General features: G+C 37.3%; 1 protein-coding gene across 1 annotated transcript in view; it reads right to left on the minus strand.

Moving 5' to 3' along the window:
- LOC105534911 (chromosome unknown open reading frame, human C1orf168) overlaps positions 1–22,701 on the minus strand; it is a 99,002-nt gene that overhangs the window by 17,675 nt on the left and 58,626 nt on the right. The window contains exons 7-15 of the mRNA XM_011973844.1: positions 20,585–20,616; positions 18,558–18,654; positions 15,759–15,918; positions 8,659–8,773; positions 8,533–8,573; positions 6,672–6,735; positions 4,061–4,159; positions 1,972–2,000; positions 425–485 (exon numbers count right to left, since the gene is read on the minus strand). Of these exons, the coding sequence (XP_011829234.1) occupies positions 425–485; positions 1,972–2,000; positions 4,061–4,159; positions 6,672–6,735; positions 8,533–8,573; positions 8,659–8,773; positions 15,759–15,918; positions 18,558–18,654; positions 20,585–20,616 (698 nt within the window). The remainder of the gene's footprint in view (positions 1–424; positions 486–1,971; positions 2,001–4,060; positions 4,160–6,671; positions 6,736–8,532; positions 8,574–8,658; positions 8,774–15,758; positions 15,919–18,557; positions 18,655–20,584; positions 20,617–22,701) is intronic.

A 22,701-nucleotide genomic window follows, 5' to 3' on the forward strand; every position in this document is an offset into this window, starting at 1 on the left:
ACCTCGCCTCTCAAAGTGCTGGGATTACAGGCAAGAGCCACTGCATCCAACCATCTTTTTTGATAAATTATAGTTATTTAGTCCTTGAATATGGAGGTTCTGTCACATAGTGCTTGCTATCCTCTATGTTGTCATATACATTGGAGATAATTTTTAAAATGTGTTAAAATGAGATTCAAGTCTAAATTCAAAAATGAAAATCAGAAACAGACTCAAAACCTCCAATGCCTTTTGTGGTCACCTACCACTGTTGGATCATATATGTTATTCAGTGTTTTCCCCTGTTAGTGAGAAGACTATCTCAAGTTGACTTTTCATTCAATCTCCAAGGATCTGAAAAGATGGTTCTGTGATCATAATTAAGAAAGCATCAGGAAATGGGTCAAATATCAGCAGGGATAACCAATAAGGTAAATTGACTTACTTTGACTCTTTTTCACTCAGGTCCACATCATCATAGATAATAACTTCCTGAGACTTAAGTTCTAGGGTCAAGACAGGATCAAAATAGTCCATTATTAAGCATGGTTTATACAAGCACTGGCTTTCCAAATTATACCCAATTACCTAATTATCCAGGTGCATCTTTGGGGCTGTTTTGGCAAAATCTGATCATAGAATACAAATAGAGTAGAAGAATCAAAGAATAAAAATACTCGCTATTTGGGAAGAAATTCAACTGAAAGATTAAAAAAAAGTTTGATGTCCCAGTATCTCAAAACATATATATTTATATTAATTTGATTTCACAAAGAGTTCCAGAAAAATGAGTTGCTCAAAGAATCATTTTTAGACTAAGTTCCCATCTTTCTGGAATTGAACAAATATGCTATACTGCTAGAATAGTGAGGTCTTTTCTTAACTCCCAGAGGGGAGAAACAGCTTAATAGAATAGTCATGTTGATTTTTCTTCCATGGTTTTTATTTCAAATCATTGGCAATTGTTCCTTTACAATAATCTTGCATAATGTTGAATCTGACTTAGTGCCGTAATAATGATTAGGCATTTTCATTTTACAATATTCACATTCCTTGGCACTCTACATAGAATTACACGATTTTCAGGTGACTCACCACTGAACAAGTTTGAGACCTTTGGATATAATTATTCATAATTATTCACTCCCTTATTTTATTAAATACCTTTAAATATGGGTGGGGATACAATGCATGTCTATTCTAAGTCAGCTTTTTTCTTTTAAACATAGACCAAGGATATGTTGAGATGTGGGATTTTATCAGGTGTATATAATTGTCACTTGTTTTTTAGTTCAGCAAACTCATATTTACAAAATATAATATACATTTGAATTGTCAAGTTCAAGTGACATCCAGGTAGCCACATAGCTAGAACCGCTAAACAAAAATTAACAAACAACAGAACACATGACCCTCTTTTATTGACAAATTCAATGTACTGAACGTGTATTGACAGCCTACTATGTGTCATGCACTGTGCTAATTTATGCACTATTATTTTAATGGAAAAGCAAACAACATTCCAATGCTCCATTCTCAATTCAGTTAGTTTGCTGGTGGCAATGTGATCATATTCAACTTATTATGTCTTAATTAGAATGAAGGATATCAAGTCCTTCAAAAGGCAGTATGGTAGAATGCAAAATGCATGAGTTTCATAGGCAGAGAGACTGGAATACAAATCCTGGATCACTTAAATATGGATGTAGGTTCTACAGCTTCTCTGAAAAGGGATGATAACATTTACTTCTCTGGGATTTTAAGAGGAACACATCTGCCCCAGGGCACGGTATATAGTAGGTAGTTGAGAAACATTATTCATCTTCCCCAATGTAAAAAAAAATACTTCTGTATGAAACATCTTCTTTGATTTTGGTAGATCAATTTTTCATCAAATGTGGGAATGCAGGAAGGGTTACCATTTCTCTTTCCCTGCCTCTGAATATATGAAAACTGAGTACTTTTGGTCAGCAATAAGCAAATGGCACTTACCTAAATCAGGCAGCAAAATGGAAAACGCACTGTTGATTGACAAAAGACACAAAAGAGTTAAGGAGAAAAAACATGTTCCGAAAGATGAGCTGACAGATCTCCAATAACATATTGATGACGCGGGATTGCCCTTCTTGCCCTGGTATTCTCTGACTCCAAGAAAAATGGTTTCTCTGGTATTAACAGATTCACAAGATGTGCACAGGATGTTATGAGAACACAAGGGAAACATAGATAATCCAGGTTTGGTAAGAGAAGTTCAAGGGAGGAATTCAAGCAGGGATAATATTTGATCGAATTTTGAGGGAAAACTAGAACTTTGAGAATAAAAGAAGGCTGGAGGAGGGCAGGTACATTCCAGACCATGGGAATGTCATGTTCAAAGCATGGAGGCATGAGACACCATGGCAGAGTGTGAGATCTATAGCTATGTGGATTGGATGGTAGTGAGAGTTGCTTTTAGTGAGAGACAGAACTAGAAAAGTAGAATGGGGACAGCTATGAAGTATTTACTTTCCAGGCTAAGGAACTGGATATTTGTTCTAAATGTTGTATGTAGCCAACCAATAGTTTTGAGAGAAAGGTAATCAGACTTGCATCTTAAAAATATTAGCATTCTTATATGGCTCAAATATTACGGGAGTGCACGTTATCGTGCCAATAATTTTCTCTCAGAAAACATCTAATTTGCTAAGACCAGGGTCTGCCTTTGTGCATAGGGTCTTGTTGACCACAGAAGGTAAACTCCTTCTTCTTCCATATTAGGACTACAATTTATAAACCTCATGTTTTGTTGGGTCTCTTGGTAGATCTAGACCCAACTAACAGTTGGACTTAAAGTCACAAAACTCTGAAGCTTCATAATAAAAAGAACTTCAGGGTAGAACAACATAATTCCATCTCACTATAGGTAATGCCCTTAGGCAAATTATTTTATCATCTTCTGCCCTCACAAAATAAAATCTCTATACCTTTATATCTACACAGATGTTCCCGGTCTTACAATGGTTTGACTTGCAATTTTTCTGCTTTACAGTGGTGTGAAAGCGATACGCATTCAGTAGAAACCTACTTCAAGTATCCTTAAGACCATTCTTTTTCCACTTTCAGTACAGTACTCGATAAATTACATGAGATACTCAACACTTTATTGCAGACAGGTTTTGTGTTAGATGATTTTGCCCAGCTGTAGACTGATGAAAGTATTCCAAGCATGTTTAAGATGGGCTAGGCTAAGTGGTGATGTTTGGTAGATGTATTAAATGCACTTTTAACTTAACATATTTTAGAGTTGCAATGAGTTTATTGGGACATAACCCCATCATAAATTGAGGAGCACCGTAATGCCTACATCTATATCTACCTATTGCCTTCAAAGTGTCTCCAGAGTCCCCCTTCCATTATATACAAGAGAAAACTGGAATGCTGCAGGTATACAAAGGAAGTGATATGCCCATGGTTATACATGGAATAAATGGCAGAACTGGTACTAGAATCTAGAATCCAGGTTCCCCTCATATCTCTTTCCAGTGCTAGTGAGTTTGGAACCTCTCCCAAAACTGGCACTTAGCCTAGGTCATCTCAGAGGGTCTTTTCCAGGTCTAAGACCTTGCAATACACGAACTGTTCAGCTGAGCAGCTCATCTCCCCCTTCCACACATTGCTGCTCTCAAGGGAGATAAATTAAATATAGAACAGTAGACAGATAAAAACTACTGGGGCTTGTAGGGCCCCAAAAGCGTAAAAGGACATGGTAAGTAACATAACGCTTAGTGGTAACAACAGGAATAGGATGTTAAGGATGATGAGGAAAGTTTCCCTTCTGGATTTCGCTTAAGATTTTCCCTCTACCCTCATTTTCAACCCTTTCTCTGCCATTTTTTCAAAGGAGCATGCCACTTTCTCATTAATTAGTCTCTGTGTATGTAATTCAATCAAAAACTCACAAGAAAGGGACAGATGATAGCCAGATCCTTGGTTTTAGTTTCTGCTATCCCCTTCACTGTTTCTTAGACTGGATGGATAACATCAACCTGTGTATCTACCAGGTTAATCCCCTCATGGAAAGGGATTTAAAGGGACTTTTTACCTTAAGTTTTCTTTTGACTTGGTTTTCTTTATTTTAAATCTATCCTTTTCTTTCTTGAAGAATTGCTGCAGTCTTTTGAGTGCTTCTTTTCCATCTAAACTAAGAGGAATCAGAGGACGTAAGTAACATGGCATTTAAGAGAGTACTAGAGATAGAGAAGGCTGTTCTATTATAAAATCAAATGCCACATGTTCTCACTTATAAGTGGGAGCTAAACAATAGGTATACATGGACATAAAGATGGAAATAACAGACACTGGGGACTCCAAAAAGGGGGAGGGTGGGAGGAAGAATGAGGGTTGGAAAGTTCCCTATTGGGTACAATGTTCACTAGTGTAATGGGTACACTAGAAACCCATACCTCATCATTAGGCAATATATCTATGTATCAAACCTGCACATGTACCCCTGAGTCTATTAAAAAAATAAAGAATCAGAGGCTTTGGTTTCATGTCCAAAACACATCCCACTCAAGAAAGAGCAAGAAAATGCCTTATTGAATTATATGCTTTTCTTCTTTGTTTAGATGTGATACGAAATAGCACACACCAGCCAACTATGAAGGGAATAATTATATTTCAAGACAAACTACCGTAAGTGTCTCTATTTTGAAGATTTTATGAAGCAGTCCTCCCTTTAGAGGAAAAGATAACTCAGGGAAATGTAGTTTACAAACTGTACTAGAAATACATTATAGAAAATCCTGGCTCAATTCCCACCTATGAGTGAGAACATGCGGTGTTTGGTTTTCTGTTCTTCGATAGTTTGCTGAGAATGATGGTTTCCAACTGCATCCATGTCCCAACAAAGGACACGAACTCATCCTTTTTTATGGCCGCATAATATTCCATGGTGTATATGTGCCACATTTTCTTAATCCAGTCTGTCACTGATGGACATTTGGGTTGATTCCAAGTCTTTGCTATTGTGAATAGTGCTGCAATAAACATACGTGTTTACAGCATCGTGATTTATAATCCTTTGGGTATATCCCCAGTAATGGGATGGCTGGGTCAAATGGTATTTCTAGTTCTAGATCCTTGAGGAATCACCACACTGTTTTCCACAATGGTTGAACTAGTTTACAGTCCCACCAACAGTGTAAAAGTGTTCCTATTTTTCCACATCCTCTCCAGCACCTGTTGTTTCCTGATTTTTTAATGATTGCCATTCTAACTGGTGTGAGATGGTATCACATTGTGGTTTTGATTTGCATTTCTCTGATGGCGAGTGATGATGAGCATTTTTTCATGTGTCTGTTGGCTATATGAGTCTTAACTATGACAAAATATACCTCTTTGGAGACCATCCAACCTAAATTCCCTGACCAGTCAACAACTCATACTTCTCCCTACTTTATATTTACCAGTATCTAAAATTTTGTCTATTTGTTTATTTCTTTATTGTTCATCTTTCTTATCTAGACTGTGCACACTATGTGATCTGACTTCTTCAAACAGAGGCCTGACAGTATTGTTTAAACAATATAACTCAAAAAATTCAGATTAATTGGTATATGTCAAACATAATATCCCACAATTAGGGGATATACTTTACTCTCAATAAACATTAGAACATTAAAAAATAATGACCTAATATTATATCAAATTAAAAACATTTTATAGTCAATTCAAAAAAGGCAATTATTCTTTACTTGCTCACTGCCATGTAAGTGAATGAGAAAATAACAAATATAACAACAGGAAAAATGCACCCATTTGGACAAAATCATCACATCACTCTCGAATATCTACTAGGCAAAACCGTAATAACAAAAATACTTTTCAAAAAAATAAAATGAGAAAATGTTTATACCCAAGACCTAAAAAAAAAAAAAAAAAAGGAAATCCTGGCTCTTGAAATTCTTATCACTGATTTTTAATTTACTGAATAATACAGCAATGGTGATACATTGATTACCCAGCTGATAAGTACAATTCTGTCAAATATTCTTTTGGGGCTTTTAGGGGGTAGAGAGAGGGAACGATATGCCCACCTCATGCTAACCAGCATGTCCAGTTCAGGGTCTCCTTTTTCCCCTTAAACCCTTAAATTCCTTGCTTTTGACCACTGCTGTTTTCTTTTCCACAACATGTCCTTAATAACTAAACTTGTCGAATAATACCCATCTGAACAAATTTTATTCTTGATAACACTGGATCACTACATGTTATATTAAGCCCAAATCCCAGAGATAGGCTTACTAACTTACAGAGACACAGGTAAGTCATAACCACTGATTTGTTCCTGGAAAAACAGCTATAGAATTGAAGCAAGTTTTATTAATATTTATGTCTCTTTTATTACTTATTTCCTAACCCAATGTCAAAATCCTTTACTCTGGGAAATGGGTATTTCTCAAAAGCGAGAACAATGTGATTTAATATGTATAGTATATGATTGTACACAATTACAAGTATCCTGTTGATCACAATTGTAATGTTACAATAGGTTATCATAACTTTCAGTGTGAATCTTTCCTAAGAGATGATGATGGGAGTCGGGGGTGGTGGTGGGGCAGGGTGGAGGTGGGTTCTCATTTAAACTCTGGCTTTACTATACCAACGGGAAGTATCATTAGCCTACAAAGCCAAGAAAGAGAGAAACTCACTCTATCTTTGGGTAGTTGTTCTTTGTTTTGTAGACATCTTCATACATTTCTTCTCTGTTTTCTTCTGAAATTAAAAAACCCTACTTATATTCATTCCAATAGCAATAGTTCAGATTCATATTTAACAAAATTTTTTAGATACTTACTAGATGCTAGGTACTTTGATCTTTCTTTTGTTAAATAGTTTTTACTGAAACTCAGCCACACGTGTTTAAAAGCATATGGTAAAAATACTGAAAATTCTATAAAAGTATGTATAAATGAAAATTAAGACTCATTTCCACCTGATTCCAAGTTTGAACTGATTTAGTCAAAGACAGTTGGTTCTTCAATAGATTCCTTCCTTCCACCCTCCCTCCTTTCTGTATTTAATACATAATAATCAGAATTTACTAAGCATCAGGCATTGCGCTGAATGCCGGGGAAACCATGGAAAATGAGCTATATCTTGAATAATCTCTCCCTTCACAGCATGGCTTTGGCCTAGCCCAAAACATAAGCTTAACATACACAGATATACTTTAATTCAATCCTGAAACAGAGTCTAATGGAAAGAACTTTGAATTAAGGGTCAGGATTTTCAGGTTCAAAACTCGACTTTAACACACAATGATCTTAGAGGAGTCACTTCTCTATGTCTCAATTTTCTTTTTAAAATGAGTGTGCTGGGTTTAATGATATTTAAGGTTGTTTTTCCCTCTAAACTTCTGGGATTCTAAGAAGATCAATCAGAGTAACATTTGATTCTCTCTCCTCCATTGCTTTTTCTTTTTCTAAAATTTATTTTAAAATTGACAAATAATTATATACACTTACGATCTATAACATGTTTTGATAATTGTATACATAGTGGAATGACTAAGTCAAGCTAGTTAACATATTCATTACCTCACATAGTTTCTTGTGGAGAGAATTAAAAAATCTACTCTCAGCAATTTTCAAGTATAAAATACTTTGTTATTAACTATAATCACTATGTTGTACTATAAACCTCCTGAAGGTACTTCTCCTAATTGAAATTTTGTATCCTTTGACCAACACCTCCCCATTACTTTTTCATTCATGAATTCATTCATTCAACAGATTCTTTTGAACATCTAACATGTACTTGGCATTATGCTAGGGGCTGGAGAAAATGGTATGTATAAAGAAGGTAATAATCTAGGAGGGGAGACATTAATTAAGTCACATAAGAACAAAATTACCACTGCAACAAGTACTATGAAAAAGAAGTCCATGGTACTATGAGATTGTACACCAAGGAGAATATTCCCTGTGGAAATAACGATGGAACTGAGATTAGAAGATTAAGAGTCAGTGAAGCAAAGGGACTCAGGGGAGGAAAGAGGATTTCGGAAAGGGAGGGAGAAGCATATGAAAATACCCTGCTGTGAGAGCTTGGCAAATTATAGAAGCTAAAAGAAGGTCAGTATAACTGGGTCTCAAAGGTGAAGACTGAGTATAGTATGAGATGAGGCTCAAGAGGTCTGTAGGGGTAGGTTAGTCAAGGACTCTAGATCATGTCAGAAGTCAATCTTTAAAGTATTAGAAAGCCAAGAAAGTGTTTTAGGTAAAAACATTCTTATAATCAGACTTCCATTGTAAAAAATCAGGAAGGAAGTAAATTCACTTTTACATAAGAATGCTCTTACCAGCATCTTCACGTTCCTGATTCTAAATGCATTTATTAGCACATACCTTGGTATTGCTGTTAGCACATACCTTGATACTGCTTCTCTTAGCTTCTCACAAATTGGTATTATTAAAATATGAATAATTAAAAGACGTCTTATCACTAATCAGTCATAGAAGTATTCTGCAATTCCTACTGGCAGCTTCAGAAATGTCTTCCTATACTTACCACTATTTGAGGCAAATGAGCTACGGAAGTTTGGCTTCGGTCTACGGGAGAAAATAACAAAGACTATTTTTGTACCTTTAAAGTCTCATCACATTCATCTTGCTGAAAGACTGGAACGTTACTTACACCTCTTTCCTGGAGTACTCGACATCATCATATATCTCCTCCGAGATGGAACTTGGCTTAGAGACCCCTAGGTCTGGAGTTTCTTTAGTCGACTCCAAAACCTCCAGATACCCACCTGAAAGGAAACCAGAAACTCCCCCTGAAAAACATTTCATCAGCTGCCATCATAAAGTCATTCACACACATCACTGGCAATGCAAGCAAGCATAAGAAAAGGCAGATTAAATGGGCTCAAATTGGATTACAGTCTTGGTATGTATGATCCTTGGGCAAGCCACCTCACTTTGCAGTGCCTCAGTTATGATTCTCTGAAGTTGAGGATAATAATGCTAACAGCGAATCATGTGGTTTTGGCAAGGATTAAATACATACTTAAAAAGGGTGCTGGTTACCTAGTAAACTAGTAACTCCCTTCTTTGATGGTTCTTCCTTTAATCCCTGACCTCACACTTTGAAGTCTACCAGGGTACATCCCTGGGGCTCATATCTCTACATCTAGATGATCTTATCCAGTCTTATGGCATTTCTTAAAGCAAAATTTCTCAGACAAGTTGATTGAGCACATATCAATATACAGTATTCATTAATTCATTCTGGAGTTAGCCAGAAGATAGTGTGCCAGGTTAACAAATGTAGAGGGATTGTTTGCACAGGTAGCTAAATGCAGATGCTGGCTTACTTCACAGAGTTGTAAACTTGTCATAACCATAAAGCTGCCACTTCTTTATCTGTTGGCATTGGTTAATATTTAGGGTATGGGTAATTCATAGCCATATTCAGATATGAACTACTAATCAGAAATAGAAAGTAATATACTTGAGAAATAAACAACAAGCACATTAACTTGTATCTATTAATTAAATGAACCAAGCAATAAGATTTTATCCTCTGACAAGAAGTCAGTGAGCGTGTAGGCCCCAAACCATCTCAACAAATGTCAGCTCTTGGAGGCATAAGGTCCTGCTTTTTCTCAAGGAGTGATCAGTAAATTTCTCCAATACAAAATAAAGATGCTGAACACACAGTTGCTTCTTAGTCTGCAGCATTTTTTTTTTCCCTTCCTCAATCCTTCCTTTTGGCTGAAGCAAATGCAAAAGTTTATGGCTTCATTTTAAAAACACTGACGACTCTCAAATTTACATCTCCAATTTAGACATCTCTCATGAATTCCAGATACTTTATCAGCCTTCACACCATTTCCTTTTGGTTGTCTAAACATATTACATTCCAAACCAAACTCATAACTTCTCTCTGCAAGTTTGCTCTTCCTGAAGTTTATTCAATCTCATAAAAGGGGCAATTCCATCCTTTATGTTGCTCAGGCCCAAAACCTTGGAGACATCCTTGATTCATTTCTCTCTCATTTCTCACTTCTAATCCAAAGCCATCTGTCCACTATAGTTTCAAATTATATTCTGATTTCAAACACATCTCAGCAATTCCACCATAGTATCCTCCTCCAAGCTACCACCATTTCTCACCTAAATTATTGCAATAACCTCCTAACCGTTCTCCCCGATTTAGCTTACATTTTATTTTCAAGACAGAAGCCAGATGATTTTTTAAAATGCAAATCAGGTCATGCCTTTCTTGTACTTTCAAAGGCTTTCAGTGGTTTTAAAAATCTCATTTATGGTAAATGCTAAAGTTCTTGCAATGATCTACAGAAGTCCCTTATTATTTCTGTGACCCCATCTCCTACTATACTCTTCCTCAGTTACTCTGAGGCCACACTGGCCTCGTTGCAGCTCCTCCAGCGTATCTGGCCAACTTCTGCCTCAGGGATTTGCACTTTTTTTCTTTTCCTAGGTCGTTCATATCCTAGATACACATATGGCTCTCTTCCTCAGCTACTTAAGGTCTTTGAAGTCATCCATGAGCACTTTTTTTTTCTTCTTTTTTTTTTTTTGGAGACGGAGTCTCGCTCAGTCGCCCAGGCTGGAGTGCAGTGGCGCGATCTCGGCTCACTGCAAGCTCTGCCTCCCGAGTTCACGCCATTCCATGAGCACTTTAAAATGGCAACCTCTATCACCTTCATCTGCTTCCTTAATGCTCTTAGCTTGCTTTATTTTTTCATAGTATTTACTATTAATACCATTCAATATAGATCTTGTATTATTTATTGCCTGTCTCCTCTGATCAGAAAGTAACCTCCGTGAGAAAAGGAATTTTTGCCTGTTTGCTGCTATATACCCCCATTTCCTAGAACAGTGCTGGGCACATAAAAAGCACTTAATATATTTGAATTTCGAATGATTTGAATGCATGTGTCTTCTCACTAGTGAATTTAGTGTATTACATTTATAGCGTCTACTGATATTTTAAAATTTATATCTATTATCTTAGTATATATTTTTATTTGTTTCTTTTTTTTTCTTACCTTTGTCTGGCTAAAGTTTCTTCTTTTTCCGCCATTCTGTTTTCTTTTCTATTTGTTTTCTTTCATTTATCTTTTAATAGTTACCCACAAGAGTGACCACTGTCCTGACTTCTAATACCAGCAGTACTTATTTTTGAATGTTATAATAATGGAATAATTTAGTATGTACTCTATGGTGCTGCCTACTTTCCTTCAATATTATGTTTGTGAGATTCATCCATAGTGTTGCAAATAGTTTTAATTTGTTGATTCCGATGACTTTATTCTATTATGTGAATTGGTTACCATTTATTTATCTATTCTACTTTTTATGGGCATTTGGACAGTTTCCAATTTGGGGCTATTACAAAAAGTTTTGCTACAAACGTTTTGTCTGTGTGTTTTGGTGCATTAAACTGTGCACTTACATTGGGATATATACATAAGTACAAAATTGCTAGGTCATAGGATATGCATATGTTCAACCTTAGTACTACCAAACAGTTTTCCAGAATGGTTGTCTCAGTTTACAGTCTCCACAGAGAATGAGAGTTTTAGTTGCTCCAGATCTTCACTAACACTTGATACTTTTAGTCTTTTCTATGGTAGACAATTTGGTGAGCAGAATTGAATCTTCATAGTGTATTTGCCCTTTGGATAGTCTCTTTGGGGAAGGGCCTGTTCAATATTTTTCTAATTTCACTACATTTCCTTTTTTAAAAATTGATTTCTAGTTTATATTTTCTGAATACCAAGCATTTATAGAAGATGTGTATTCCAAATATGAGTCATTTATCAAATATGTATATATTTGATATATAAATGGTATATGTAAATAATGCAAATATCTTCTCCTACACAGTGACTTACCTTCTCACTCTTTTTAAATTTTTTTTTTTAATTTTACTTTAAGTTCTGAGATACCTGTGCAGAATGTGCAGGTTTGTTGTGCCATGGTGGTTTGCTGCACCAATCAACCCGTCATCTAGGTTTTAAGCCCCGCATGCACTAAGTATTTATCCTAATGCTCTCCATCCCCTTGCCTCCCACCCCCGACAGGCCCCAGTATGTGATGTTCCCTTCCCTGTGTCCATGTGTTCCTCACTGCTCAACTCCCACTTATGAGTGAGAATATGTAGTATTTGGTTTTTTCTTTCTATGTTAGTTTGCTGAGAATGATGGCTTCCAGCTTCATCCATGTCCTTGCAAAGGACATGAACTCATTCTTTTTTATGGCTGCATAAATTTTTCCATAGTATTCCATGGTATATTCGGCATAGTATTCCATGGTATATATGCGCCACATTTTCTTTATCCAGTCTATCATTGATGAGTTGTTTCCAAGTCTTTGCTATTGTAAATAGTGCTGCAATAAACATACGTGTGCATGTATCTTTATAGAATTATTTATAATTCTTTGGATATATACCCAGTAATGGGATTGCTGGGTCAAATGGTATTTCTGGTTCTAGATCCTTGAGGAATCACCACACTGTCTTCCACAATGGTTGAACTAATGTACACTCTGACCAACAGTGTAAAAGCATTCCTATTTCTCCACAGCCTCGCCAGCATCTGTTGTTTCCTGACTTTTTGATAATTGCCATTCTAACTGGTGTGAGATGGTATCTTATTGTGGTTTTGATTTGGATTTCTCTAATGACCAGTGATTATGAGCTTTTTTTTCATGTTTGTTGGCTGCATAAATGTCTTCTTTTGAGAAGTGTCTGTTCATATCCTTTGCCCACTTTTTGATAGGGTTGTTTTTTCTTTGTAAATTTGTTTAAGTTCCTTGTAGATTCTGGATATTAGACCTTTGTCAGATGGATAGATTCCAAAAATTCCCTCTGATTCTGAAGGTTGCCTGTTCACTCTGATGATAGTTGCTTTTGCTGTGCAGAAGCTCTTTAGTTTAATTTGACCCCATTTGTCAACTTTGGCTTCTTTTTTGCCATTGCTTTTGGTGTTTTAGACATGAAGTCCTTGTCCATGCCTATGTCCTGAATGGTATTGCCTAGGTTTTCTTCTTGGGTTTTTATGGGTTTAGGTTTTACATTTAAGTCTTTAATTCTTCTTGAGTTAATTTTCGTGTAAGGTATAAGGAAGGGGTCCAGTTTCTGTTTTCTGCATATGGCTAGCCAGTTTTCCCAGCACCATTTATTAAACAGGAAATCCTTTCCTCATTGCTTGTTTTTGTCAGGTTTGTCAAAGATCAGATGGTTGTAGACATGTGGTGTTACCTTCTCACTCTTTTAATGGTATATTTTAATGAATGTATCCTAGCTCTTCTAATTCTTTCAAGGCTAAAGCAAATTAATACCATTACTCTCTTCCCAAACAATTACCAACCTTAGGACACTTTAATCATCATCTCAATATAAGCACTATGAATGTTCAATATTTTATAATATTTTAGACCTTCCTCAATTTGACATTATTTTCTTGCGTTAATGCTTTCGCTTAACTTTTTTTCTTGCATCTACAACTTTCTGTCTGTGATTATTTTCCTTCTGCCTGAAGTACATGCTTTAGAATTTCCTTCAGTGCATTTTAGCTGAACAATAAAATGTCCCAGTTTTTATTTGTCTGATAACATCTTATTTTTCTTTCATTTGTGAAAGACATTTTTATGAGACATAAAATTTCAGGTAGACATTTAATCTCTTTCAGCAAAACTGTATTCTCGTTACACACTCAGCAGTCAGAGAGAACTCAGCAGAGAGAACTCAGCAGTCAGAGCTCAATTTTTTTTTTTTCTTTTTGTAGGTGATTGGTTTTTCCCCTTTGTCTGTTTTTAAGGTCTTTTAAGATATTCTCTTACTCTTTAATGTTCTTCATTTTGCATGGCTAGGCATAGATTTCTGTTCTTTATCCTGCTTAAGAACCTTAGGGTTCCTGGTTCAAATTTATCTCTCTCAATAATTTTGGAAAATTCTCAGATAGTATCTGTTTTATCTATTATTTCCTCTTCCTCATTTTTCCAGTATCTGTTTATGGAATTCTGATTTTTCTGATTTTATTGCTATTTTAAGACTTCTCACTTTACCTTCCATGACTTTTGTCTTCTCTTTTACTCTTTTTTTTTCAAATCATTTCCCCCTGTAGAATGAATTTTGGATAATTTCTTTAGATTTATCTTTTAGTTCACTAATTTTCTCTTCAACTGTAGGTAATGTGATATAAAATGCAATCACTGCATTTTATCAATTTATCAATTATTATTTTTTCCTTTTCAAATATTTTTAAAATATGGTTATTCCCTATTCATATTATTCTCTATTTTAAAAACATATTAAACACCTTATGTGTTATACCCGATGATTCTAATATCTGCAATATCTTGTAGGTTGGGTCTGCTATCTGTTCTGCTGGTTTTCCCTCACTGTGAGTTGTTTCCTTGTGCTTGGTTATTTTTGACTACCAGTTGTCAATATTTTAAAGAATATTTTGAGGGAATTATTTGAAATCTGGGATAAAACTAAATAGGGATTTGGATCTCAGTAAAAATCATCAAGGCAAAAGTTAGCTTTGGCACGCACCTCCCAGGTTTCCTGGTTACTGCAGGCCTGTGGGTGATTTTCTTCATAAATCATTTCTGTGATACTTTTATGAATGTTTTAAAAAATTGATTCTTCACTTTCTTTTAGTCAAGAGAGTCATTCATATTGCCTAGTCCACCATATTTTTAGACACTGAAGTTTGATTTATCCTTTCATTCTACAAAATTAAGTTGAGTTTCTCCTGTGTGCCCGATACTATGTCAGGTTACAGAGATACAGAAAAAAATAGCAAATGGTCTGTGATTTCAAGGTGCCCACAGTGTGCCATGGGAGATAACACATAAATCATGAATTGTAATGTAAGGCATGGTATGATATTTTTCAAAATACAAATAAATGAAAAAGACTAATAGTTACTTAACATATGATCCAGAAACTTCATATGCATTGACAAATAGCCCTAGGAAATTAGTAGTAGTATCACCACTTGCACATGAAAGTAAGTAAATTTCCCAAAATCACAGGGTTAGTATAGAAATGCTTTATTCCAGGTCCTATTACTGTGGTCGTTCTGTTGTTATTAAAGTGTCAACTGAAAGGGTAGTAAAACCAGGAGTGCAAAAAGTGATATTGTTTGTGTCCCTGGATCCAACCATGACTAGACTTTGTGCTAGGTGAATCTCCTTTTCTTCTTGGTTTAACATAGTATGGTTTGATTACTGTTGCTTGCAATCAAGAGTCCTGACTAACATGCAGGTAAAATACAACCTGAATAAAGTCCACAAATGACACCATAGTGTTATCGTCAGTACATGTCAATGATGATGTGAGCCTAGACAACAGGAGCTAGTATATATAAAAAGAAAAGAATAAACATTTGCTGAGTACCTATCATATGACATACTGTCAGATTTGGTCGTCATAAAAGCCCTGTGAGGTCCATATTATGATGATCTCTTTTTATAAATGAAGAAATTGAGTTGCAGGAATATAAAATTCTTACCACACAGCTTACTAAGTATTAGAGCTTAGGTTTGAACTCAAGACTTCTGCTTTTGAATTCATTGTTTTTTGTTTTTGTTTTTTTTTCCCAGTACTGCATAGCTTCCTCACTAGGGCAAGTTGCTTGGCACATAATAGATGTTCAATAAATATTGGTAAAATAAATTAAAATTTTGGCCATGCTCAGCTATAAAACAAATTGGTAATGATGAAGAGGATCAGGAAGAAATGCAACTTACAGTGGCCTTGGGAGTGCCTGGCCAGCTTCGGGCCCTCAGGGCAGGGATTTGTCTGGATGACGTCAATCATGGCCTCTTGCTTTCCAGCCAACATGTTCCTTCTACCTGTGTGGACGTTGGTCATCTGAATTTTTTCAGGTGTCCCTTCATAGGCATCTACCTAAACACACGCAAAAGGGAGAGTACCATAGGTCTCTGACTTACCTAATCAGTTCTTTGCTTACTTGTACAATTTTTCATTCATTCCTCTTAGATAACAATTGTTTATCATTTATTTAACATTGAAAAATATCTTACCAGATTCTAAGTTTCCTGAAGGTGCATACTATATCCTTCATGACCTCTGAATGTTCAGTGAATGCCTGGCACAGAGGCAGCTCACAGGAAGCAGTCAGGATATAGGGTGTACTGACTATAGGGTAGGTTTTTATATTCCATATAACTTAATCATCATGATACCTCATGAGAAAAGTATCATCAATTCTCTTAATAAAGAGTTTAGAGAGGTTAAGTAACTGGTCACTGGTTCCACAGTTAGTAATCTACCTAGGCACGACTTGACCCCAGAACCTTGTTCTAAGGGATGCTATGTATTCCTTTTCACTTCCTTCTTTTTGCCTACATTTTGTCTTCCCACGCACCATTCTTCTGTTCCTTCTCACTTCTTTCTTTACTCCCTTTCTCTAGCATTTGTCAAGCACTTACTGAAGGCAAGACAACATGCTAAGCTCTAGAAGTAGAGACAGAGTTTCCTAAGACATTGGTCTTGGAGATAATGCATGCAAATGATTAATTAGGGCATAATGTGATGAATGTTATTTACAGCAGTATTGCTCACCATCATGGAAACAGAGAGGATGAGGAGGCTGGTTCTCTTGGCTGGGAGAGGGGTTAGAGAAGACCTCGAAAAGCAGATTTTATTAAACTGTATTTTCCAAACGTCAGTAGGAGATTGATAGAGCAGATAAAGGAGTATCTGGCAGATAAAGCACAAAAAAAAGGCACAGGGGATTTGGGGAAGTATTCATGTCCTTATAAGGGTAGGAAGGAGGCTGCTGCTAAGGTAAGAGTTTAAGGAAAAAGATAAGGAAAAACAGCCTAGAGATGCGGTTGAAAAGGTAAATGAGTATGGGACTGACTTACGAAGGGTCCTGCGTGCAAAGCGAAGAGTTTGGGCTTTATTTCTTAGCCATTAGGATTCAGGCAGGGGAAAACCCTGATCACATTTACATTTCAGAACGTTCTGCATAGACTGACAGGAAGAGATCATGGAGAGAAAATTAGAGTATTTTTGGCCATCTAAGTGTTTTATAATTGTCCAATGAAAATGAGAGAAAGGTTATTGTCCTTCTGACTACAACAGAATAGACATGAGGATTGACTATGATAATACATTTGAAAGTACTTGGGAAAGGCTAATGTAATTAGTAGATATAAGGAGCGGATTATCCTGAGTTTTGGGTGGGATCTCGGGGAAACTCACAGAAGAATAAGAGGAGGGGCATTCTTTTAAGTCATGGTACCAAGAATTAAATGTATAAATGGAGAAAAGTGACAAGAAAGTAATGAAGTCAATATTTTGCACAAATATAGTGACCACCGTCCTTCAGTGTACTGTCATAATGAAGGCAGTCCCCTCATTCACCTAACATATTCTAAATAACATTTAACAATTTCTGAAACCCAAACACACTCTATGAAAGAAGGAAGTGACCCTTTGTTAGTAGTTTGAGCCCATATCTGGCTTATGCCACATAGCCAGCATTGAAAAAGAGCAGAGCCTAAGATTTTTCATGGTTAATATCCTTAGTCATGTATCTCTCCTGCCCTCTCATATGCTCCTGATTAAACCATTCCTGATCTCTAACTTGACAGCCATTGATGGCTTGGCCTTTACACCCAGTGCTGCTCCCCTGGCTCTGGACCTTGTCGTTCCCAATTAGTAACTTACACCATCCTTTGAATTATGCTGTTTTCTGATGCTCTGTGAACACCCAACATGGTCCAGCCCAGCCTCTGGACCTACACGCCAGTTCAGGCTCATACAGCCAACATGCTGTTTGATTTACCCTAGCTCTGCAGATGGCACTGGGACAACTGCGTATTAAAAGATAGGCACATCTCAAACAGGTATCTAAAGTGAGCACTGGCAATTGCCCTGGTGGTATCTATTGTTTAAGCCTCCTGCCACCCAACTGCTTTGAAGGGGATGGGGTCAATTAGATATGGATATACACACATTCATCACATTTAGTATTAATGAAAGCAACAAGAATACATTTCATTTTTGTGGTAGCTTATGGCATATGAAACACTTTCTTGCACATTATTTTATCACCATAAACAAGGTAGAATTGGCATGGGAATGGGGATGGTAGTTGGGTAGAAATCATTTATTTTCATTTTACAGATGAGGTAACCAAGCTCAGAGACAAGTCACTCTTTAAGCAGAGTCTTAGGGCACAGCATTTAAGGAAACTCTCACTCCAGGGTAGTACAAGGGCAGGGACGGCACCTGAGAGTGGATACTGCCTTGTAGTTTGCACCCTGGGTTTCTTGTTGGACTTAATCTAGTCCCAGTCCCTGCCTCTAAGGCCCGCTTCATGGCTAAAAAGTAGAAAATTAAGGGCTAGAGCTTAGTGTCATTGTTACATTTATTTCCTTGATACAATATCAAATGCCCATTGCATTTTCTAACTCTGTCTCTCTGAAGAGCTCTGTCTCTCAGGCCCCATAAAGTCACCCCCATGAACTGATCTGTTATATGTCTACATTGCAGGAACCGTAGAACATAGGTACCTTGAAAACATGGTTTGAATGTGGTTCCTTTTCTGTGTTCTTAGGTTCCAATTCACATGGGTCTTTTTCCTTCATTTTTTTATCTTCATGTTTAGCACTGAAATGTGAAGAGACACCAGGAAAAAAAAAATGAAGCTTAGAGCGTTTAAATGATAGTGTACTGTCCAATCCTAAATGAAATGAATGGGAAAAATTGATTTAAGCAAATATGAATCATTTCTCTTAGATGAGGAGTCTAGGATCAGATCAATTATATACGTAGTTTCCTTGAGTTTCTGCCTGTTCCAATTAATGCCAGAGTGTTAATTCCTGCTTAAAATCTTCTAACTCCCTATTGCCTATAAGATAAAACTTAAGTTTCATCGTGATCTGGCTCCTACCTTTCTTTCCAAACTCATCTCGTGCTGCCTTTTACCTCCACTTTTGCTTGAGTCTAGACTCTCATAATTCCTCAAACCCACCACCCTATTCGAGCAACTCTTCCTTTTTATTATTTTTCTTTAGACATGCCTTCCACATCTTATACTGGTAAATACAATGCCCTTCATGATATAGCTAAATCATCTTATCTCTGAGAATGCTTCCCTGATTCTCCCAAGCAGTCATACCTTCTCTACTCTTCTAACACTTTGTTCTTCTGTATTGTCTTACAGTACATCTATCTATAGATCTATCTCCAGTCCCTCCACTTTGCCTTGTCAACCACTAAAAATCAAGGCAGAACTATCTTATTCACATGTGTAACTCCAGTGTTAATGCTGTGTAGGAATAGCTGGTTCTCGTGCCTCACTTCTGTGTTCTTAAACTTCCAAAGGAGTGATAATATTTTATTGTGATTTCCTATTTATTTGGTCATTTTACTCTCCAAGTAACTCCTCACTCCCAACTACTCTGGCTTCCCCTCCCACCTTGGATCAAGGGTAGAAAATATATTCTATTCAGTTTTGTACCTCAGAATCTAGCAGTGTCTGAAGAGTAAAAGCTCAATAAATATTGAACTAAATAATTAATCATTTGACCTGTGCCTTCCATGTGCCCAGCACTGTGTTAGTGTCGTAAGTTTAGGGATAGGTAGGAACTCAGGGAGAGAGAGGAAGGTAGCCCATCCAGCTAAAGCAGGTTTTCTCCATGATTCAGCAAACGTTTTTAGACTCAACCAGGAAATTTTGATATTTGCTTCTCCAGAGCTCATCAACCATGCTTTTTAAAATATATTAGAATAACTCCAGGGAGAAGGGCTAGAAACAGACTCTGAAGAGGCAGGTAAGAGCACTACTATGTGCCAGGGCATTCCTCTGGACCCAAGGAGTGTGAGAGGTATCAGGAACACCAAGAACATTAAGACATTGGCCCTGAATACAAGGAGCTCCCAAACAAGAAGGGGAGTAGGGAGGGGAGGATGAATTGGCATGTTAGCAAACTACATACAGTGCCATTTGTGCAAACATACTGTGCAAACAGAAATTACAGTGGTACCACAGGCAAGGGACTGGTTACTTCTCTCTGAGGGAGTGGAATGAAGAAAGGGTTCATACACAAGGGGTGCTTGATGGATTAGTAGAAGCTTGCCAGATTGTTAAATTGGGGTGAATCGATGGCTTAAAAGAGCAAAGGCAAAGAGACTTCAAACAGCGTGGTGCACTTCAGAAACTGTCAGTTCTTTGGAATTCATGTTATTGTTATTTGCCTGTTTGATTGTGTGACTCTCCCACTAATTCAGGAGATCCTGAAAGCAATAGCGAGGTCTCCATCACTGCTACAGCCCCAGTGGTGAGCACATATCTGGCACAGGCTGGATACTCAGTAAATGTTTGCTGAGCACAGCATGGGCTAGAACAAGATGAGAGCGGGAGGTGAGGCAGGATCACCGATCACTTCCTCTGTACTAGGTACCTTGCAAGGTGCTGGGGAAACTGAACCAGGCTAGTTCAGTTTAGAAACATAGCTGGCCCATAGAAGAAAACTAGTTCAGTCATCAGAAAGTCAGTAGTTGGACAGATGCTTTCCTGTTTGAAGATAAAACTCACCTAGGTTCTGGATAGGGAAAATTCTTCCAAGACTGAAAGTAAAGAGGAAAGTGGTTATTTTCATAAATCAACCCGAATCAGGCTCTGTTATTTGGTTACAGACCATTAGAGACTACACCAAAAGGTGAGGGGGATGAAGCCTCAGTAGAGAGCAAAGGCAGACACTGACCACAGAAAGTCCCAGGAACTGTTGCAGTGGGGCTGAAGATCAATCAGAAACGAAAACAATCATTTCTGACGTTACAGGCCATGCCCAAAGGAATGTATGATGTGACTCAGAAAAATTGTTGTCTGCACGCCTTTCCAGAAATGCATCTGAAACATAAATAACTTCTAAATCCCATGATAAAATATGAATTCGTGGGATTTAAGCAATATTTTAGTGGGTAGATTGGCGTTCACAAGTGCACAAGTAATGCTGGAATTTCTCCCTTACTCACTGATCACGTGCCCTGTGATCACCGCTCAAATCTTGCAGGATCTGTGTTTGGCTCCATTAAAATTATGCCCCAATGATCACAATGTAGCCCCTCATTTATTCAGTGGTTATAGATCTGGTCCCATTCATTATTTGGAATCTGTCTAAGAACGCTGAAAAGAATAGAAAATATCTAAGCGTCTAAAATGCCATCACAAAATCCAGGTATCCTAGCTCATTATGCTCTCCTTTGAGGGCAGCCCTGCAGACCATTATTCAGAGACTATTGGTCCTTATTTTACACATAATTCCAACAAATTAGATGCAGCACTGGCAGAATGACAAGTCAGACAGGCCTTGTTTTTATATCTTTGTTACATGATTTACAGCTTACTAAACTTCTCTGAGCCTTAATGTTGTCATCTGTAATATGGGAGCAGTGATATCAGCTCACAGGGTAACTATGAGGGTTAAGCGCTACTGTCTATGCACAAGTGCTATCACACTAGAGGGACTTGGTACATGTTTGACCAGATGAAAAACTCATTGCTAGACACAAAAATATTGACAGTAGAAAAAAAAGGGAAAAGAATTCAGAAAACTGACTTGTGGTAGTTTGGTGTGAAGGGAACTAGTTCTGCAAAGGCTCAAGAGCATCTCAAAAGAAGAGCATAAACTATGTCGACTCAGTCCCTTATAGTCAAGAATACTCCAAGTCATTAAGAAAAGAAGAGATCAGCCGGGCGCGGTGGCTCAAGCCTGTAATCCCAGCACTTTGGGAGGCCGAGACGGGTGGATCACGAGGTCAGGAGATCGAGACCATCCTGGCTAACACGAAAAACTAGCCGGGCGAGGTGGCGGGCGCCGGTAGTCCCAGCTACTCGGGAGGCTGAGGCAGGAGAATGGCGTGAACCCGGGAGGCGGAGCTTGCAGTGAGCTGAGATCCGGGCACTGCACTCCAGCCTGGGCGACAGAGCGAGACTCTGTCTCAAAAAAAAAAAAAAAAAAGAAAAAGAAAAGAAGAGATCAGATTCCACTCACTGAGCTTAAAAATACAGATATAAACACAAAACATGTATGACAGTTAAAAGATTTAAAAATTAAACATAATTTTATGTTTTACTTAAAACATAAAATTGGGATAAAATGGGATAAAATTAATTTACTTGGCGAGTTCACTTGTGTAGAATAGTTTATTATTTGTTGGTGTTGCCAGGCACATGAAGCATTTTAATAGGCTATTTCTACTCCCATTGATAGAAATAATAATCATTCATATTTTTCTAGTGACGAAGTGTATCCACAAATGAATAATCCTTACCAGCAAGCACAAGAAAACTGAAACAGAGAGATGAAGGATCTAGACTAAATGTACCCAGTAAGAAAAGATTAGAAACTTAACTGATCCTATTAAAACACTAGGTAAGGGCCTTCTATGGGCTTACACAGTGCTTACATACTGTGTTTGCCTTACTTCTCCCAGACATTCAGTGAAACAAGTATTGGTCCCTTTATTTACTGAGCATCTACTACTGCAGATACGGTAACCACAAGACATATGCTTCCTGTCCTCACGGAAAATACACCTTTTCTTTCCTTCTTCCCTTTCCTTCCTTTCCTTCCTTTCCTCCCTTCCCTTCCTTCCCTTCCTTTCCTTCTTTCTCTTTCTTTCTTTCTTTCTTTCTTTCTTTCTTTCTTT

The sequence above is a fragment of the Mandrillus leucophaeus genome, unplaced genomic scaffold (genome assembly GCF_000951045.1).
Source record: "Mandrillus leucophaeus isolate KB7577 unplaced genomic scaffold, Mleu.le_1.0 Scaffold14, whole genome shotgun sequence".
In the NCBI taxonomy this organism is placed as follows: domain Eukaryota; kingdom Metazoa; phylum Chordata; class Mammalia; order Primates; family Cercopithecidae; genus Mandrillus; species Mandrillus leucophaeus.